Source organism: Meriones unguiculatus, chromosome 4 (genome assembly GCF_030254825.1).
Source record: "Meriones unguiculatus strain TT.TT164.6M chromosome 4, Bangor_MerUng_6.1, whole genome shotgun sequence".
NCBI lineage: Eukaryota > Metazoa > Chordata > Mammalia > Rodentia > Muridae > Meriones > Meriones unguiculatus.
The window spans coordinates 88,898,141-88,916,822 of NC_083352.1; the positions used below are offsets into that span (position 1 = coordinate 88,898,141).

At 49.2% G+C, this 18,682-nt stretch overlaps 2 protein-coding genes across 4 annotated transcripts in view; one reads left to right on the top strand and one right to left on the bottom strand.

The window, feature by feature from the left end:
* Positions 1-1,896, bottom strand: part of P2rx7 (purinergic receptor P2X 7) — a 39,502-nt gene extending 37,606 nt beyond the window's left edge. Inside the window, exon 1 of one of the 2 annotated variants that reach the window (XM_060382410.1) lies at positions 1,618-1,896. In XM_060382410.1, coding sequence (XP_060238393.1) covers positions 1,618-1,742 — 125 coding nt within the window. In that variant the 5' untranslated portion in view covers positions 1,743-1,896. The remainder of the gene's footprint in view (positions 1-1,617) is intronic. The other variant, XM_021631391.2, reaches the window with a different exon arrangement.
* Positions 1,897-11,989: 10,093 nt separating this feature from the next.
* Ift81 (intraflagellar transport 81) overlaps positions 11,990-18,682 on the top strand; it is an 83,515-nt gene continuing 76,822 nt past the window's right edge. Inside the window, exon 1 of one of the 2 annotated variants that reach the window (XM_060382414.1) lies at positions 11,990-12,008. The gene's annotated coding sequence lies outside the window, so the exon portion shown is untranslated. Of the gene's footprint in view, positions 12,009-13,697; positions 13,721-18,682 lie in introns of those variants that run through there. The other variant, XM_060382413.1, reaches the window with a different exon arrangement.

Genomic DNA, 18,682 nt, shown 5'->3' on the forward strand with positions numbered 1-18,682 from the left:
GCACTGGGGAAGCAGAGACTGAAGGATTCTGGGATGTAATGAAAGACCCTGTCGCAAAAAAATAAAAGGGAGGAACTCTCCTGAGGAAGTTGACCTCTGGCCTGTACATGCGCACACACCCTTATACGCAAACAGCTACACACACACTCTCACTCTTAGTAAACCACAGCGCCTCCATACCTGTCAAAAGCTCCATCATTATCATCATCAGGAAACAAGCCAAAGCCACAATGAGCGACCACTTCACACCCACTAGGTTAGGTATGGTCAGAAAGCAACAGCAGCAAGTGTTGGTGAGGGCAGGGAGAGAGGATGCCCTCACCCGCAGTCCGATGCTGTGAAGAGATCAGGCTGCGATGGAGAACAGTCCTCTGAGGGTAACATACAGTGGTCACGTGACTTGGCAAGACCTCTTCTAGGTAAACACAGGAGAAATTTGGACGTATGTCCAGATAACAAAGAGAAACAACTTAGTGTCCACCATTTGCTGAATGGGTAAGTAGTCTGTCTGCAGTGGGCTGTCTACTTGCACAGTAGTTCACTTACATACAGCTGGCTGTTATCCAGTCATAAAAAAATCTACAGCAGCGCTAGGTGCGGGGGCGCACGCCTGTGATCCCAGCACTCGGGAGGCAGAGGCAGGCAGATCTCTGTGAGTTCGAGGCCAGCCTGGTCTACAAAGTCCAGGACAGCCAGGGCTACACAGAAAAACCCTGTCTTGAAAAACAAAAAGTCTACAACATCAATACGCTCACTCTACAATGTGAATGAACATTGAAAACACACTAAGAGAAAGAGTCAGTCGGTGGCAAAGGGCCACATACTATATGATTCTGTTTATATGAAATGTGAAAAAAATAGGTAAACCCACAGGAACAGAAAATGGATTAGTGGGTACTTTTGCTAAGGGACAATGATGGCTAGAGGGCGGAGAGATTCCTTTTGGGCTGGTGAAAATGTTATTTTGTTTGCTTTTGTTTTTCAGTACAGGGTTTTTCTGTGTAATCCTGGCTGTCCTTGAACTTACTTTGTAGACCAGACTGGACTCTGGTTGAGACTAAAGGCATGCACCACCACACCCGGCTGAAAATGTTCTGAACTTGGTTTTGGTGACACTGTGCAGCCGGTGAACACACTGAGAGCCCTGGACGTGAACACTGGAAGGTGGTGAAAGTCCGGGGTACACACTGTGCCTTCATCAGCTGTTTTGGAAGGCCCCTTGATGCCCTAAAACAACATTTCCAAACCTGGTCCTGTCCCTGCTGGGCATGAGGATGACTCAGACCCACCAGGGGATGTCCCCACCTCCTTTGTGAGCACAGGGGGTTGCCTGTATCTCCCAGGTTCCTCGGGCATGCCCGGCCATGCCCGGCCATGCTTATCTTGGCAGGCCACCGATGCAGTTGAAAAAGTTGAAGAATGGCTCGCAGCCTGCCACTCTGTGGCTTCCTCCAGCCACAGCCAAGGGCAGCTTCCTCCTGCTGTCTCCTCCCAGGTGACTGGGAGAGTGTGTCTCAGATTTAACAGCCACATAGAATCCAGCAAATGCACCAGCGGCTGTGCCCCTGGGTTGCTGTCCAGTGCTGCAGAGACCTGTCCGTCCCACGCCCCACTTACCTAACGTATGAAAAGATGATCACGTGCAAGACCCACTTAATGGTGCCATAATTCACGCTCTGGATCCGAGTGACTTTGTTTGTCTCATACTGCAAGACATCACTCCAGCTGCAGCAAGCCGGCATGGCGCCAGGCTCACTCTCTGTTTAGGCTGGACCTGGGCTATACCCTCTCAGGCTAGACCACAGCAAGCCCCCAGCTAGGAGCAGACAAAGGAAGCTCACTGATTCTTAGCAGGAACATGCAACTTCCAGCTCCTCCAGTGACTGCGGTGGGGGCGGGTCCTGGCAACTGCCCCAAATGTGAGCAGAATAAACAAGAACCAAGTTCTACAGGCCTGGCTGGCAGATGACCCCGCCCTGCTGCCCTCCCCCGGACGCCCGCACAAAGATGGTGTTCAGAAATGGGCATTTTTTAAATTCCCCCTCCCCAACCCCCTTTCTTTTGCTCTTTTGGACTCATTTCATTTTCAAGAAAGGGGCCGCCCTTCAAATGTCATAAGACCCAGTGTGACTCAGACAAGGGCTGAGATACATCCATGGCCTCAAGCCCCTCTCAGAGGCATCTGTTTTGTTTTCTTTTGTTGTTTGTTTGAGGCTGGTTCTCAAGCAGCCAGGCTGACCTCAGATTTGCCACATACCTGAGGCTGGCCTTGAACTTCTGATCCTTCTGCCTCCGTCTCCAGAGTGTCCTGCCCCACCTCACAGAGATTACCCATTTGTTTTCTACAACCCTTTGTTCAGTTCGTGTGTACAGGTGCATGGGGTGAATGATTGCGGCCATTGTCCTTCCCCGCTTCCGGCAACACTCTGGTCTGCAGATGATCAGATTCATTATGGGATGGGAAGACTGGATCCACGGCGTCTTACCTTCTCGAGCCTCTAGATTCTTCCCTGCTCTGTGCCCTGGGAGATCACCCCATGGAGTGGTCCAGTCAGCCCAGACCAACAAGAATAGAGCTGCAGTCCAACAAAAGTAGCTCTCCCGACCGTGCGTGAGGGAGATTCAGGCAGGACATACACAATGGACAGCTTCCTGCCTGGGTTGCACGGTGGACCCAGGGCCCCGGGGAATACAGCCATGATGGCCTCAGATGCAGCACCTGCAGACTCCCTGTGTCTGAGGCTCTGCTCTATGGGGATGGCAGCTGCTTCTCTGCATTAGGACTTAGGATCGTCCAGGCACAAGTGGAATGTGTCTTTCTGAGAGTCTGACTTCAGATTACAATGCTGCTCCCTGAGAAAGAAAACAGCCACTTGCATGTTATCACTTGCTGGCTAGAAAGAGTCTTTTCTTTGCAGCCAGCGCAACCCACCGCTGTCTTTCCTGCCTGATTACAGGCCAGACAGATTTAGATATTTCTAGTCTGAGCTGACTTGTACTTTCTCATCCCTATGATGTACATCAAGGCCCCTGCCCCGGCTGGCCCCAGTTCAAGAGACTAGACGAAGGGGTTGCTGGGTGAGCCTCCCAGCCCTCTCTGTTTAGATGCCTGCTTAGGAAGCCCTGGCTTTGTCCTTCAGGCCTGGGAGCAGTAGGGGCTTCCCCCTGTTGCCAACCCCAGGCAGCACAGTCTTACTGCTTCCTCTCAATTCTGTCCCCACCTTTGCATCACCGTTGGTTGCTACGCTCTGCCATATCATTGCTTTTCCAGCACTCTGAGGAATCCAGTCATTTTCATCTGTAAAGAAAACAAACGGGTCCAGTGAGATGGTAAAGGTGCTTGCCACCAACCATGACCTGTGTTCAGTCCCCAAGACCCAAATGATAGAAGAGAACTAACGCCATTCGATTGTGCACACACATGCATGAATGTTCAAGGGAGTATACGCATTCGCTTGCGTGTGCACACACTCACACACACAAGCACACACACATGACCACACCCCAGAGTTAAATATAACAAAAAAGTTTACATAGTAGATCTACAGGCCCCCCATTAGGGCAGTAAAGTATGGTGGTTAGAACTAGAAGGCTAGCTGGCTGATTTCCAAACCTGGCTTTATATCCTAACAACTCTGTGTCTTTGGGCCGTTTCTGTTCATGGCATTCATTTATTTATTCATTCCCAGGAGTGCAAAGAACTAGTGGGTAGAGCATCAGATAGGTGTACAAGTCCAAAAATGTCCATTTACTAAAGAATAGTTCAACAAGACACGGTACAACCATACAATGGAATAGTATTCAGTCATAAAAACGGAATGAAGCATAGATAGATGCTGTAACTTGGATGAACCTTTGAAAATGTGAAGACACAAGAGGTTACAGCTCATGACTATGTTTATAGAAAATCCCAGAACAGGTAAATCATTCCAGTGTTTTTCTTGCACCATCCATGGGTCTTCATAGTCTTTTTGCCCATCGGTGTTCTCTGTTTTTTCATCATCATATGAACAGCATTTCTTCATGAATGCTGTTGTCTCAGTTAGGGTTTCTCTGGCTGTGAAGAGACACCATGACCACAGCAACTCTTCTGTAGGAAGCATTTCACTGGGGCTGGCTCACAGTTTCAGAGGTTTAGTCCGGTGTCATCATGGCAGGAAGCATGGAGGCACACAGGCAGACATGGCGCTGAAGAAGGAGGTGAGAGTTCCACATCTCTATCTACAGGCAGCAGGAAGAGAGAGACAGGGCCTGGCTTGAATGTTTTTATTTCTTTTCTTTTCTTTATTAATTTTTATTTTGTGTTTTTTTCAAGACAGGGTTTCTCTGTGTAGCCCTGGCTGTCTAGGAACCCACTGTGTAGATCAGGCTGGCCTCAAACTCTGAATCCCCCTGCCTCTGCATCTCCAGTGCTGAGATTAAAGGTGTGCTGTACAGGCTGATCATATTGGGAAATTTGCAGTCCGGTGAAGACTGGGAAAGGGGGAGTTAAGACAGAAGCTTTGGAGCCTTTCAAAGAATAAGCAAGCTTGAGAGGACTGTGGCCATCGGTAGGCTGTTTCTTTGTGAAGTAGGAAGCCAGGTTGTGATGTGAACAGGGATTGTAGGATATTTTTTTAACTTTTTGTGTATTCTTTGTGAATTTCACATAATACACCCAAATCCGACTCATCTCCTATCCATTCATATCTGTCCTCTGCCCTCTGCCCTCACAACCTCCCCCCTCAAAAGAAAAGAAGATACAAGGAAACAAACAAACAAACAATAGGGCATGGTGGGCACACACCTTTAATCCTAGCACTTGGAGGGCAGAGGCAGATGGGTCTCTGAGTTCAAGACCAGCCTTGTGTACAGCATGAGTTCCAGGACAGCCAGGGCTACACAGAGAAACCCTGTCTCAAAAAAAAAAAGCAAAACAAAACACAAACAAATGAAAAAACTCAAAAGATTCTTGTCATGGAAGCTGCAGTGCGATACTTTGTGTCCCACAGTACACCCTTTGTCCACACATCTTCACTTGCAAATGTTCATTTCAGTGAATCATTGGACTGTCCCCAAGCCTCTGGCTTCTGCTGCACTGTCAGCTGCACTACACTGCTATTGCATCCTCACCAGGCCTCCTCTTAGCTAGCCTGTTGTTGCCCAGTGTCATGGAAAGTCCGCAGCTTTGGATCTGCAGGGCCGGCCCTTTCACATGCTCCAGCAGATCACAGATGGGGTGGATGTTGGGGTGGGCCAGCTCCAAGTCCTGGATCTGGGCCTGAGACGAAGCTGAGTTGGTCATCCTGCCAGCTCTCCTGCAGCTGCATACCAGGGCAAGCTCCCCAGCGCTGCCCCAGCTAGCTCGTGCAATGCCACAGCCAAGGAGGGGTAGGGTCAGCTCTCCTGCCCTCATGACCTCGGGGGCCATCCCTCCTGCCTGGGTGGAGAGGGACAAGGCGGAGGAGGGATCTCTCCCTCACCCAAGCTACCCCACGGCAGACTACAATCAGTGCCTCCCATCATCACCCTCCGGGCCAGCTCACTGGCTTCCCAGCCATCAGGTCAGCTCTACTGTGCTGCCCAGGCGAGGGGTGGGGCCAACTGTCCTGAGTGTGGTGGCTAGCAAGGGGTGGGGCCAGCTCAGCACAGTGCCTCAGGAGGCAATCCAGAGTAGGCATACCTGCTCGGCCTTTAGTGGTACTCCAATTCCACCTTTCCACACAGTGTACGAACCCCTCAGCTTTGCTTTCTCTTGCATCTCTCCACCCAGTACTCCATCTTTCCCATCTCTCCATCACACATTCACTCATTGTAGTAGCACCCGAGGCAGGTGCTTGGGTGTCTTTCTTTGGGCTGGTGTGTCTGGGGTGGATTATAGGATTTGAAGGGTGACTTTCTTGGAAAAGGGTGTGTGTGTGTGTGTGTGTGTGTGTGTGTGTGTGTAGGTGTCTGGTTACACATCACTGAAGGCCCGGTTTCTTTAGGGGAAAATGGAGGTTTTCTTTGAGAAGCTGATAAAGTTGACTACAAAGAGAACAGGAAACAGTATTTCTCTGTAGCCGTGAGAGTGTAAGAAATGTGGCCTGACCTTCTGAGAACCCATTAGTAGAATCGAAGGTAAAATCTTCCGGTGCTGAGGCTGCTCTTTCACTTCCGTTTGTCTGAGCTACGTGGCTCTGTCTCTGGACACACACTGGGTGTCTGTAACATGTGATTTCTCTGCTTCTCAGAAAGCATCACCCCACCTGGCTCTTATTTGAGAACAAATCCAGATCCACCAATTCCAGGATCCAAGGAGAGTAAATGTGGTTGGTTTGGCCATTCCTCCCTGACCCATCAGATACGACTGTGGATAGCACGGCAGACAGATGCCATCCGGAGCTGCCTTCCAAAGGGGGGAGAATGAGGGTTGGTGCCATGGGGATATGCTTCTCAGAACAGACCCAAGGCCAGGGGACCCCAGTTCCTCTCGTGGGCTGGGAAGCTCTGTGGCCTGTCCAGGCCATGTCCCAGGGCAGTAAGCCCACATGCCCACCAGCAGGGACTTGCCCTCAACTGCTTCCCTATTCCCCAACTCCCCTTCCCACTTCTCCATTATCCTTCCTGTTGTCACTCCCCAAGCAAATGACTGATTTTAAAACCCCTGCTGGTGTGTGTAGGTAGAGGGAGACACCTGACCTGAAGTGACTGAGCCTGGAAGCCTCAGCTAGTAGGCCCGACAGAGAGAATCTGAAGCAGCCGGAGGATACCAGACTGTGAGAAGCAGCAAGCAGGAAGGGAGGAAGAGCAGGGGGCACTGTGCCCCCAGAAGCAGGAATATAGCTGCTCCAAGAGCCAGCAACCACTGACTCTAAGAACAGGCACAGAGTGTAGTCATTAAGCAGCACTAGTAAAGGGTGAGCAGATAAAGTATGGATCTGGACAGAGTCAAGGGTTAAGCAGGGTGAGACTGGGAGCTAGGTGTCGGATCCAAGCATCAGGGGAGAAAGAATTTACTTTACGTAGGATCTTGGAAGGACTGGCCAGCCAAGCGGTGCTGGGGGCGGCTGGATATGGGGACTGTGGTCCTTGAACTCCGCAGGCCTGAGCCGGTTAGCCACAGGAAATGAAGCGTGACCACCAGAAGCAAACTGGATCAGCTGCACGAGATGGGTTTCTTCCTGTTTTGATGGCATGCGTTTGGCACTGAGGAGAAAATAAAGGTAACAGGCTGCCCTTTGCAGTAGCTTGCCAATGACGTCATCGCTGGCGCTGTTCCCTGGCTGGTGTTCAGATTCTTCCTCCTTCCATCTCAGCTTCCTTGTCCCTGTCAAAACTGACGTGGCTTCACGTCCTTCTGGTGTGTCATCTTTCAGCACTGTCCACTGCGGTGGGTGAAAACAATGCCAGGAGGTACTCTCCTCTCTCTGTGGCTCCATGGTGCCTGGCAGCAAATGTTCCCTCTCAGCCTTCCCTCCTTTTTGTCCCCTAATTTCAAAGTTCTTACAGCCTGCTGCTCAGTGGTGGCAGAGGGCTAGAGAGGAACTCCGGATTTAAATGCTTTTTAGATAGATAGATAGATGGCTTTTTGCTGAGTTTCAAGCCTCTCCCCTATGCAGCTATTTTAAAAATTAATTTAAATAAAATAAGACCTTGAAGTGTTTAGTTACACTGGCCATATGTGCCTAGTGGGTCCTTTTTAAGACAGTGAATGTTTAGAAGGTTCAATGGGACAGAGCAGCTGCCTGTGGCATTTCAGAGGGAGGAAGAGGAGAGTGTAGTGGCAGGTCAGCGATGAAGGGGAAGGCAGCCCCAAGTCAGGTTGCCTCTGTTTTCTGCCTGAAATAACAGGCAGAGCATCCTGGTAGGAGGAGAGGGGGAGACACAGGGCTACGTGGTGGGTTGAGAGTGCAGAAGATTCAAAGTTGTTACTATGATGAGTGCGGGAGGAGCCAGCAAGAACAGGAATTCCGGGTGCTGTTGAAAACTGGGGACTGTGAGTGTTATCACGACAGTCGGAGGGGCTGCACAAGTAACAGGGCCTGGGCCTTTCCACCAGTACAGCCCAGCAACCCAGCAGTGCCTGCCAAAGGACTGAGTGTCTCTTAGGACTTGTGACCTTTGGTACTGTCCGAGCATCAATGGTGGTTCCTGAAACTGCAAGCAGAGCCCAAGACATAGGAGCAGCAGGAGGCCTCTATTTCCCTGCTTCCCCTCGCCTCCAAGTCACATTCCTCACATCCCCTGCTGGCCCCATAATGCTTGTTTGGTTCGCCGCCCCATTCGCGCTGCTCCTACCCACCTGGAATTACCATCTCCCGGGGGTAATAGACACGCCTCATTGGCCACTCAGAGCCCACTCTTTTTCTTTCTTTGATGACAGAATCCATATTTTATTTATTTGTTTGTTTGCTTGCTTGTCTGTTTTTGTTTGGGGTTTCTCTGTATAGCTCTGGCTGTCCTGGAACTTGCTTTGTAGACCAGGCTTTGTAGACCAGAGATCTGCCTGCCTCTGCCTCCTGAATGCTGGTATCAAAGGCACATATCGCCACACACAGCTATTATTTAGTTATTTTCGAGACAGTATCTTGCTATGTAGCCTAGACATGCCTCCTGTCTGGGCCTCCTTGATGCTGAGATTTCAGTCACATGCCTCCAAGCTACCCATTCAGATTCCCCAATTTTATTTGAGTTTCAAACTCTTGGAAAAGATACCTCTGTCTTTTGCTCAGTTGTATCATGCTGGATGTGATTGCGATAGCAATGGGTATGAAAGCTCATGTGGCCACTAAAACACGAAGGGAAGTTTACTATGGGGAGGGGGCTCCTGAAGAAAGCTGTCTTTCCTAAAAGACAGGCAGGAGAGAGGGGACTTCTGTATCATGTGCCCTGGACAGCAGAGCAGAGAGGAAGGGCTTGGTTGGAGTTGTCTTACTTGGGAATCACCCGACTTTGGGACTTCGTTTTTGTTTTTTTTTTTTTTGGTTTTTTTTTTTTTTGTTTTTTTTTTTTTTTTGTTTTTTCAGTGTTAAGGCACTTTGACTTGACTGTATTTTTAAAACACTTACATCTAGGGTGCTCTGCAGTGTAGTGGCGGGCCTAGCTCACGGCAGGCCACCCTGTCTGTCATCTTCCCCCTAGTGACTTTGTCCCTAGAAGTTCTTTGGCATCACACCGTTGACATTCAATTAGCGGTGGCTCTGCAGTTTCCCTCTCACTGCCCCGCCTGCAAGGGTCCTGCCAGCTCTCTGTTAGTCCAGTCAGCCTAAAAGAGACCTCCTCCTGATGACAGATGGCTGACAGCCTCTAACTTACATGAAACCAAGGGGTCCTGCTGTTGTTTGAGACTGCGTTTCTCCATGTAGCCCTGGCTGTCCTGGAACTCCCTGTATAGACCAGGCTGGCCTTGAACTCACAGAAATCCACAGGCTTCTGCCTCCCAAGTGCTGGGATCAAAGGTGAAAAACCACCTTTTATTTTTGAGACAGAGTCTGAAGTGACTCAGTCTACCCTCAAACTCCCTGTGAAACTGGGGATGACGTCAGATTTTCACCATGGGGGTCCTGAGGGAAAGACACAGGTCGTCAGGGTTGGCAGAAAACTCCTTAACATACTGCCCCCCCTCGCCAGCCCTTGAATTATTTTTAAGTATGCAGTTCAGGATCATTAATACACACATCGTTATGCAACATAACATCTGACTGACTGTTGCATCCATTTCCTGTTGCAACAGCAAAATACCCAGGACCAGGCAATTTATAAAGAACAGAAGTCCAAGAGTGTAGAGGAATTTTAATTCAGAACATGGCTGCTCTGGTAAGATAGCACATCCAAAGACCTTCTAGGTTTGTGTGCTCCAGATGGAACACAAATACACCTTTACTACAGGAGACAGAAGCAAGCAGATCTGAGTTCAAGGCCACCCTGATATAGAGCAAGTTTATCAGGTAAAGAAAAGCTTAGGCCCAGGCATGGTGGCACATGCCTTTAATCCCAAACAATGAGGGTAAAGTTAGTTTGTAGAAGGAAGCACCCATGTTTGAAAGAAATTAATTAAGTGGCAGAAAAAGTGACAAATCAGAGAAAGATATGACAGAACAGGATATACCCAACTTTCAAGAGAAGAGAGAGGAAAGGGAAGCTACTTATGGGAGCAACACAGAGAATGAGAGAGGAGTCAGTTTTACTGGGAGAGTTTTACAGAGAGAGGTTGTATGAGGGAACAAGATAGACACATGTGGAGACTGAATGAGTCAGAGAATGAGAAGGAAGCAGGAGATTAGAGGAGATTGCTGGACTTAAGTTTGAAGAGAAGCAGAACAATTCAGATGCCAAGAGAAAAGCCAGATTGAATAAGTCAGCTGGAAGAGTTTGAGCCAGAACAGCTGAGTTGAACCAGCCAGCCCAGAGCTCAGTAAGAACAAGAAATGGTGAATTTATTAAGCAAGCTAAAACATCCTAGGGCTGGTCAGATTGTACGGAGGCTGGAAGCTTCCAGGCCTAGACCTAGGTTAGCAGCCAGAGGCAGGAAGCCTTAGAAACAACTGAAACAGGTAAATAAAATTTCCTTTAACTCAAAAGCATGCTGCTTGGCATTTTGTGAGGGCCTTCTGCCGCCTCAAACATGGCATACAGCATTATAGGTAGAAAAGCAAGTCCATGTTTAGATTAGAATCTGCTCAGCTGTGGTGCTTTAAAACTTATTAAAAAATCAATAGATCTCTGTGTCATTATTTGGGAGCTAGAACAGGTATAGAAAAAAAAAAGACAAAAACACTAGTTTAATTTACATGACTCCTTTGTTATCAGGATCTTTCTACGTGGCCCAAGCTGACCTTGACTCCTGACCATCCTGTCTCAGTAGGGTTTATGCTGAGATTACAAGGCTGAGCCACCACGCCTAACTATTTTTGATTAGACAAGGTCTCACTCTGTAGTCTGTGTCCGCCTCACGCTGTAGCCTGGCTTTGAACTCGGGCAGTCTTGTCTCAGCCTCCAGAGTAATGAGATGATGGGTGGGAGCCGACACACCTACCTCCGACTGTTAATTCTTTCGGGGATGAATGGCCCCTGGAGGAGTTGCTGGATCATATGGTAATTCTATATTTAAGCTTTTGTGGAACAGTGTTTTGTTGTTGTTGTTTGTTTGTTTGTTTTTGTTCATTCTACCAGAATATCCTCACATGACTGACAGTGGCTCCTTTTAAACCTCAGATCTGCTTTCTCGGGGGAGGAAACACCCTTGTATCCGTGAGCCGCCATGGCCTCTCATTAAAGCAGAGCTAAAGAGACATTGGTTTGATTCAAGCAGGGCATTCCACCTCACCAAACAGGGGGAAGACAGAATGAAGTTGCTACCCTGGATAGATGAAAATTCAAGGTAGGAGAGGATGGAGGGAGTGAAAGAAAGGGGAGGAGAAGGAGAGACTGGGATGTGAGAACCCGCCAGTTCACGGGAATATTCCCAAGCACGCCTGACCTAATTGCAGCTTCTCTCCTTTTCTCTGTGAAGTCCCACCCCCCACCATTCGTCCTTGGCATAATAAATCCTGATTGTGGGACATAGGATCACTGCCAGTTACTCCCAATCACACAGCCTCACAGCACACACTCATTCTGTGCAGACAGACTTCATGCCAGTGACCTTGACTCTGGATATGGAGACATTCCAAATCCAGGTTCAGAACTGCAGTGTTTAAAGGTTTAATAGTTGCAAAAATTAATATATTTTTTTCTGTCATGCATGCCTGTGGTGGTTTGAATAAGTATGGCCCCTATAGGCTCATATCTTTGAATGCTTTGTCAGCACAGAGTGGACATCTGAAAGAATTAGATGGTGATGTGGCCTCATCAGAGGAAGTGTGTTATTGGGGGTGGGCTTTGAGGTTTCGGAAGCCCGTGCCAGGTTCAGCCTCTCTCTCTCTGTCTGTCTCTCTCTTTCTGCTTTTGGGTGAGGATGCAGCTCTCAGCTCTCAGCTACTTCTCCACCACACCTGTCTTCTGCCACGGTCTCTGCCATGATGATAATGGTCTAAGCCTCTGAAACTGTAAGTTAGTTCTAATTAAGTGCTTCCTTTCACCAGCGTTGACTTGGTCATGGTGTCTCTGCACAGCAACAGAACAGTGCCCGAGACAATGCTCTGCTTCCCTTTCCAGCGTCAGTCCAAAATCAACAGACCTCTGTGCTGTCAGGCTATTGTCTTGGCTGGCTAGTGGCTGGTCATGACTTCTTGAAGAAGAACGTGGATAAGGGGTTGAAGAGATAGCTGTTTTATGTTTGGTTGGCTTTTTTTGGTTTTGGTTTTGTTTTGTTTTTGTGTGTTTGGTTGGTTGGTTTTGGTTTTTTGAGACAGAGTTTCTCTGTGTGGCCTTGGCTGTCCTGGACTCATTTTGTAGACCAGGTTGGCCTCGAACTCACAGAGATCCACCTGCCTCTGCCTCCCTGAGTGATAGCTCAGTATTGGGTCGTTGTGCACGGTACTGCTCTAGGCAAGTTCTCTTTTGTAAGGATTTGTTTCTTCCCTCCACTATTGCTTCATCACAGTTCTCCCTGCAAATACCATTTTGGGCATTTAGGCATTCAAAACATACATTAATTTAAAACATTTTTTATTTTATTTATTTCTGAGACAGGGTCTCCCTATGTAGACCTGACTGTCCTGGTTCCTCTCTCTCTCTCTCTTTCTCTCTCTCTCAGCATTACTTATTTATTTATTTATTATGTGTACAGTGTTCTGCCCGCACGTGTGCCTGCATGCCAGAAGAGGGCACCAGATCTCATTATAGATGGTTGTGAGCCTCCATGTGGTTGTTGGGAATTGAACTCAGAACCTTTGGAAGAGCAGACAGTGCTCTTAATCTCTGAGCCATCTCTCCAGCACAGGCTTTCTTAATTAAAAAAAAAAAACAAAAACATTTATTCGAGTGAGAACATAGGTGTGTGCACGTGTGCCGTAGTGTGCATGTGGAGGTCACAGAATAATTTGTGGGCAACATTTCTGCCTGTATTGGGGACCCAGGGATTGAACTCAGGCTTTCAGGCTTGCTCAATGAGCCTTCGCAACCAGCTTATACTTCCAATACAAGTCACCGTGATGACTTGCTTCATGGTGTATTTTGGTGGTAGAATGTTTACTCTGAGGTTGAACTCAAGAAAGTTCAAGTCCAGCATGTTTGCTTATTGCCTGTTGGACCCCAGACGAGTGTCTTAACCTCTCTGAGCTTTGTTTTCCTAGGCTGCCATGCAGAAGATCCAAGATAACTGAGAACCCAGCATTCAGCAGAACTTAGGTCAGCAGGCAGCCACTCTGGTCTAAGTAAAATGAAAAGAACCCTAGTCAGTTTGGGGCAGCCTTAGCTTCTTTGCTCTAACAAAAGCAACTCAAGGGAGAACAGGTTTCTTCTGGATCCAGTTTGAAGGCGAATCCACAATGGCAGAGAAAGGCAAGGCAGTGGTAGCTCCACCTCACATCCGCACTCAGAAGGCAGAGAAGGATGAATGTGCTCAGCTCCCTATCTCTTTATATGGTCGCGGAGCCCAGCCCTGCGAATAGGTGCCACCCACGGCGGAGGACTGCTCCCACAACAGTGAGCCGGATCAGGATAACCCCCACGCCCGCGGGCTTGCGCAAATACATCCCTTCCATGTGATTCTAGATTCTGTCAACCCGACAACACTAACCATCACAGGTGGCAAAGGAGAGAGAGGGAGAGAGAGAAATCCCAGACTGTTTGGAAAACCCCTAGAGCTGAGAAGACTGTGAGTACTGGGAATTTCCATTCCTTTTTCTCTCTTTCCGCAGATCGGAGTCAGTAGTCCCCAATTGAACGTTCAGTTCACTCCGGTCAAGGCTAGCTAGCTCCTTTCCCCTCCATGTGCCTGTTGGCTGGGGGCCTTGGACGTGACCAGCAGAGGGCAGCAACGCACCAACATTCACTACGGAGTCTGCGCTGCCTTTGTCTGACCCTGGACAGGAAAACTGGTGCAATACGCCACTTTTTCCAGATAAGGTTATTTTACCCCCAGTGCACGCTGGAGCAAGGTCTTCCCACTGAGCGCAGATGAAAAGGTTGCGTCTCCAAAAAGTAAGAAACCTAACAAGGCCCGGTCTGAACTATAGTCTAATAGGGTCGCAAGCGCCCTAAATTTAGACCTGTTGAGGGTTGTGAGTGCTGTGTTGCCGGGGCTGCAGAGCACTGATGACCTTTTACCCGCTTTATGCCCCACAAAGCTCCCTCTGAGCCTCAATATGAGAGCATGCTCGTCTCAATGCCCAGCCAACAGGTGAGCCAACCGAGGCATCTAAACCTCATTTGCTTTGGCACTTGGCTTAATCTTAGAGGCTAACAGTGGATTCTCAGGAATAGCTGCCGAATAACGACGCACTCTGGATGTTCTGAGCCTGTTGTTTTAAAGTTTTAATTTAACTTAATTATAGGGGTATTCGTACCTGCGTACGTTTACATGTCTGTGTGTCCCATGTCTGGGCAAGTGCCCGGGGAGTACAGACAGCATAAGGTGCCCCGGAACTGAAGTTGTAGATGGTTATTGAACTGCCTGAGGGGTGGATGGTGGGAATTGAACTCGGCCCTTCTGCAGGAGCAGCAAGTGCTTTTAGCCACTCCGCAGTCTGTTTGTTTTTAGTTATGTGCGTGTGTGAGTGCAGGTGCCCTCAGAGGCCAGAGAGACTGGAGTCAGAGAACTGGGCTCAGGTCGTCTGTAAGAGCAGTGAGCACCGTTGCCTCTTCAGCCCCTCAGCGCGGTGACACAGGACGATTTCTAGCCCAGTAACAGTCCTGACTTCAGCTAGTTAGGCGAGCTGCTGCTCTATCTCAGCACCTGCCCCGAGTACTAACGATTCCTCTTGGAGCCGGAATCGCTTTTGGTCAACAACAGTCCTCAAAGGACTGACTATCAGAGGAAGCCGGCACCAGGTGCTGCTGCCCACCCTGAGCTGCCCACTCACTGTTGCTGATGGCTGTTTGGCCAGTTTGCATGTGCGATGTCTTCAACAGACGCATGGGCTGGGTAGGATGATGTAACAGGAAAGCACGACTCAAACTAGCTGCAACATAAGGAACTTGGATTTAACAAGCAAACTGCAAAGGGGTGTGGGCAGCCGTTCGCCAGCTTCCAAGGGTCTCTAATTGCTTTCTCTCATTCTCGTGTCCCTGTCTCGCCTGATCTCCCCTCTCTGCTCTGTACTGTATTCATAACACACTCGAGGGCTGCAAGACCCTGGGAACAGTGACTCTGAGCCACCATTTGCCACCGTTTAAAAGAAACCATCGCCTAACCATTTGCTCCCTCATTTCATTGGCCAGAAGTGGGTCACATGGCTCTGCCTAAGCCAATCCCAAGCCAGGCCAATGAGATTGCCAATAAAGGCTTAGACCATTGTTGATAAAGTTTTGTGGGAAGGCAATTAGGAGTGTGTGTGGTGCTGTTACTCTAGCTCACAGAAGGCAATGACCAGCTCTGACACCGTGGTTCCTGCCTTCAGGAGTGAGGGGCTTGGAGAGAACCAAGTCTGGGTCGTGGTCTCACAGTGCTGGACCCTGGGTTGTTTGTACCATGGTGGCAACTACGACAAGGGAAAAAAAAGGCAGTCACATGACCCCACCACGCGGAGATGGCAGTCACTAGTGACAGTTTTCGTCTCTCCCCAGAACTGTTTTCTAGAGATGAAGGTCTAAGCACAGTGACTCCCAGAGTTCCGTTCAGCCTCAATGCTGCAGTGTGTGGTTCAGATTTTCTAAGTACCAGGAACTCTCAAACAGTTTCAATGAGACCCAGGGAGGTTGAATCCAGGAGGCCCAACATGGACACCAAAGTGCATTTGAATAGAGGAAGAGGAGTTAACGGAGACCTTGCCCAAAAAGAGGGCACATACTAGGAACACTGTAAACGTCTTTTTCCCTGGGAGGAAGGAGGAAGGAGTCACCCAGCATTCAGGCCCCCTTTCCTGATAACACCACCCAGCTCTCCTTGAGAGGGGTCACTGTTAATCGGTGTCCTTTCCTCTGGCTAGTGTCTGTTCCCTGAATCTCCGTGATTGGTTCCCAGGAGTGTGACACATGGCTAGATCAGACCAATCAGGACCAATGAGGCTCAATTCCTGGGGTAGGGACTGTTTGCAAGGTCCCATTGGATTGGAGGCTGACAGAATTTGACAGCTGCCACTTAACTTGCCATTGCGAATGAAGAGGCTGCTTAAAAAATAGAGGCGAGGGGATGGAGGTGTGGCTCAGCTGGCGGAGTGCTGGCCTAGCGTTGCAAGCCCCTGCGCTTGTTCCCTAGCACAGAAATAAACCCAGTGCGGTGGTACGGTGCTTGGAATTCCTGTGCTTGGGATGTGCAGACAGGGGCATCAGAAGTTCAAGGCCGTACTCAGCCCTGCAGTAAATCCAATTGCCATTTATTTATGCATGTAAGTATTTCTGAGTTCATGTGGCATTGAACCCACGATCCTCTTGCCTCAGTCTGCTGAACACTGGGGTTACAGGCATATACCCCAAGACCACTCACTCGCCTGTCTTTGCATATACAAATTTTAGTTCATTTCCATATGTAGGTCGGCAAGGCGGCTCAGTGGGTGAGAGTGCTTGCTGCCCAAGCCTGCTGACCCGAGTTTCATCCCCCGAACACACAGTGGAAGGACAGAGCTGACTCCTAAAAGCTAGGCCCTGGCCCCACACGCATGCTGTGGCATGCGCGCCTCTTGCATTCAAACGCAGCATATGCTCAATAATTATAAGTGAGCTAAACACTTCTGTCGAGTGCAGCAAAAGCTTGAATCCATTCTGCTGCTACGAGTGAAGGGGAAAGTGTCCGGAATAAGTGCCGGGGGCGGGGGGGGGGGGGGGAGACTCGCTGTGCTATCGCCAGCCAGCTGTGCTGTGGACGAGGTCAGCGCATCTCTCCAGACCCAATGCCGGGAAGGAGATGAAATAACCAGTACCTTTTGGGGGAGGGGTAGGAGGAGTGATTGACTGACTCTTTGTAGCTGACAGTGCTTCATGAATGTGATGAGAAATAAAAATGTAAAGGCCTCTTCTGAAATGTCAGGGATAATTTTAGAGATTCCAGAAGGGCTTAGAAGGGTGGCAAATTGAGAAGCAAACACAGATGCTGCAGGAGCTAAATGGCCACGGGAATGAGTGAGGTGATGGGAGGGATAAGAATGTTCCTGGGGCTGGGCATGGTAGTGGCACGTGCCCACCTTTAACCCCACCACAGAGGCGAGTGGATCTAAGAGTTCAAGGCCAGCCTAGTCTACATAGGGAGTTCCAGGCTAGCCAAAGCTATATGATAAATAGAAAGACCCTGTCTCAAAAAGCAAAAACAAACAAACAAACAAACACAGAAGAAAGATCTTGGGCTTTCTGGTCTACCCTTTTCTTTCTTTTTTGATAGAGATGAGAGACAGAAGACTATTTCCTTAACAAAATGGCCATGTAGACACTCTATGCAGTTGGCAGGGTACTTGTCCGGCATACAGGGGACCCCGCATCCATTCCCAGGCGCCACATAATGCAGATGTGGTGGTGCCTGTCCGTATTCTCATCACTTGAGAGAGGCAGGAGGATCAGAAGTTGACGGTTATCCTCAGCCACATATAGAGTTCAATGCCAAGTAGGACACATGAAACCCTGTCTCGAAAAAAAAAAAAAAAATCAGTAAGGTGCCTGAGACGCGAGCGTGAGGACCTGTGTTTCTATCTGTAGGAGTCACATGAAAGCCTTCCCTGTAACGCAGTCCCGGGGGAGAGGTGCGGCAGATACAGCGATCCCTGGAGCTCACTGGCCGGCCAGTCTAGCCACATCATTGAGCTCCAGACTCGGTGAGGGGCCCCATGGCAAAACAGAAGGTTGGGAGTGACAGAGGAAGACACCCAACATTGACCTGTTGCCTCTACATGGACATGTGCCCACGCCAACAGGAGCATGTATGTACCACACACACATACACACACAAGGCAACACAAATACGATCGTCGCCATCAGCTGGCACTGGTTTCAGCACCAGAGGCAACGGGAAGTGGTGGAGACCATGGCAAATGGGACAGCGCCTCCACTGGAGGTAGGCAGCCTCTCCTCAGCCAGAGCCAATGTATGCCTCGTAGCCTGGCCTCAAATGCTCAGATATCTAAATTTTTAATGTTAAACATCCCAATATAAAAATATTGGCTCGAAAAACGACAAACAAACAAACAAAAAACCCAACCACCCTGTCACTCAGGTACTACTGTCAAATTTAGCTGTGGAGATGCTGGTTTGTGGTCCCCTGTGTAGGCGCAGACATGACACTTTACTCGAAGCAATGGGTGGGTGCAGGGAGATGCCCTCACTTTGAGGGCTAGAGCAGCCCGGGCGGTAGAGTGCTTGTCTAGCATGCCGGAGGCCCTGGGTTCAAGTCTCAGTACTACAAGAACCAAAAACTGGAGAGCCGATTAGAATCTGCCATCCTTTCCTAGAAGGTCTTCACAGAGGCGATGGGTTAGGGTGGGCTTCTCCGTCAGGGAGCTGGAGAAAGCAAGCCTCACAGAGAGCTGCTAACAGCAGGTGCCTGAGGGCACCCGCTCAGCTCCTCCGGGACTGTGCTCAAGATGGAGCTGGCTGGGAGGATCACTCAGAACACCGGGATGAGAATACCTTTGCCTAAATGAAGGGATGCCCTCCTGACTTCTTGACTGCTCTCTGATCTCTTGGTGGGGGGAAA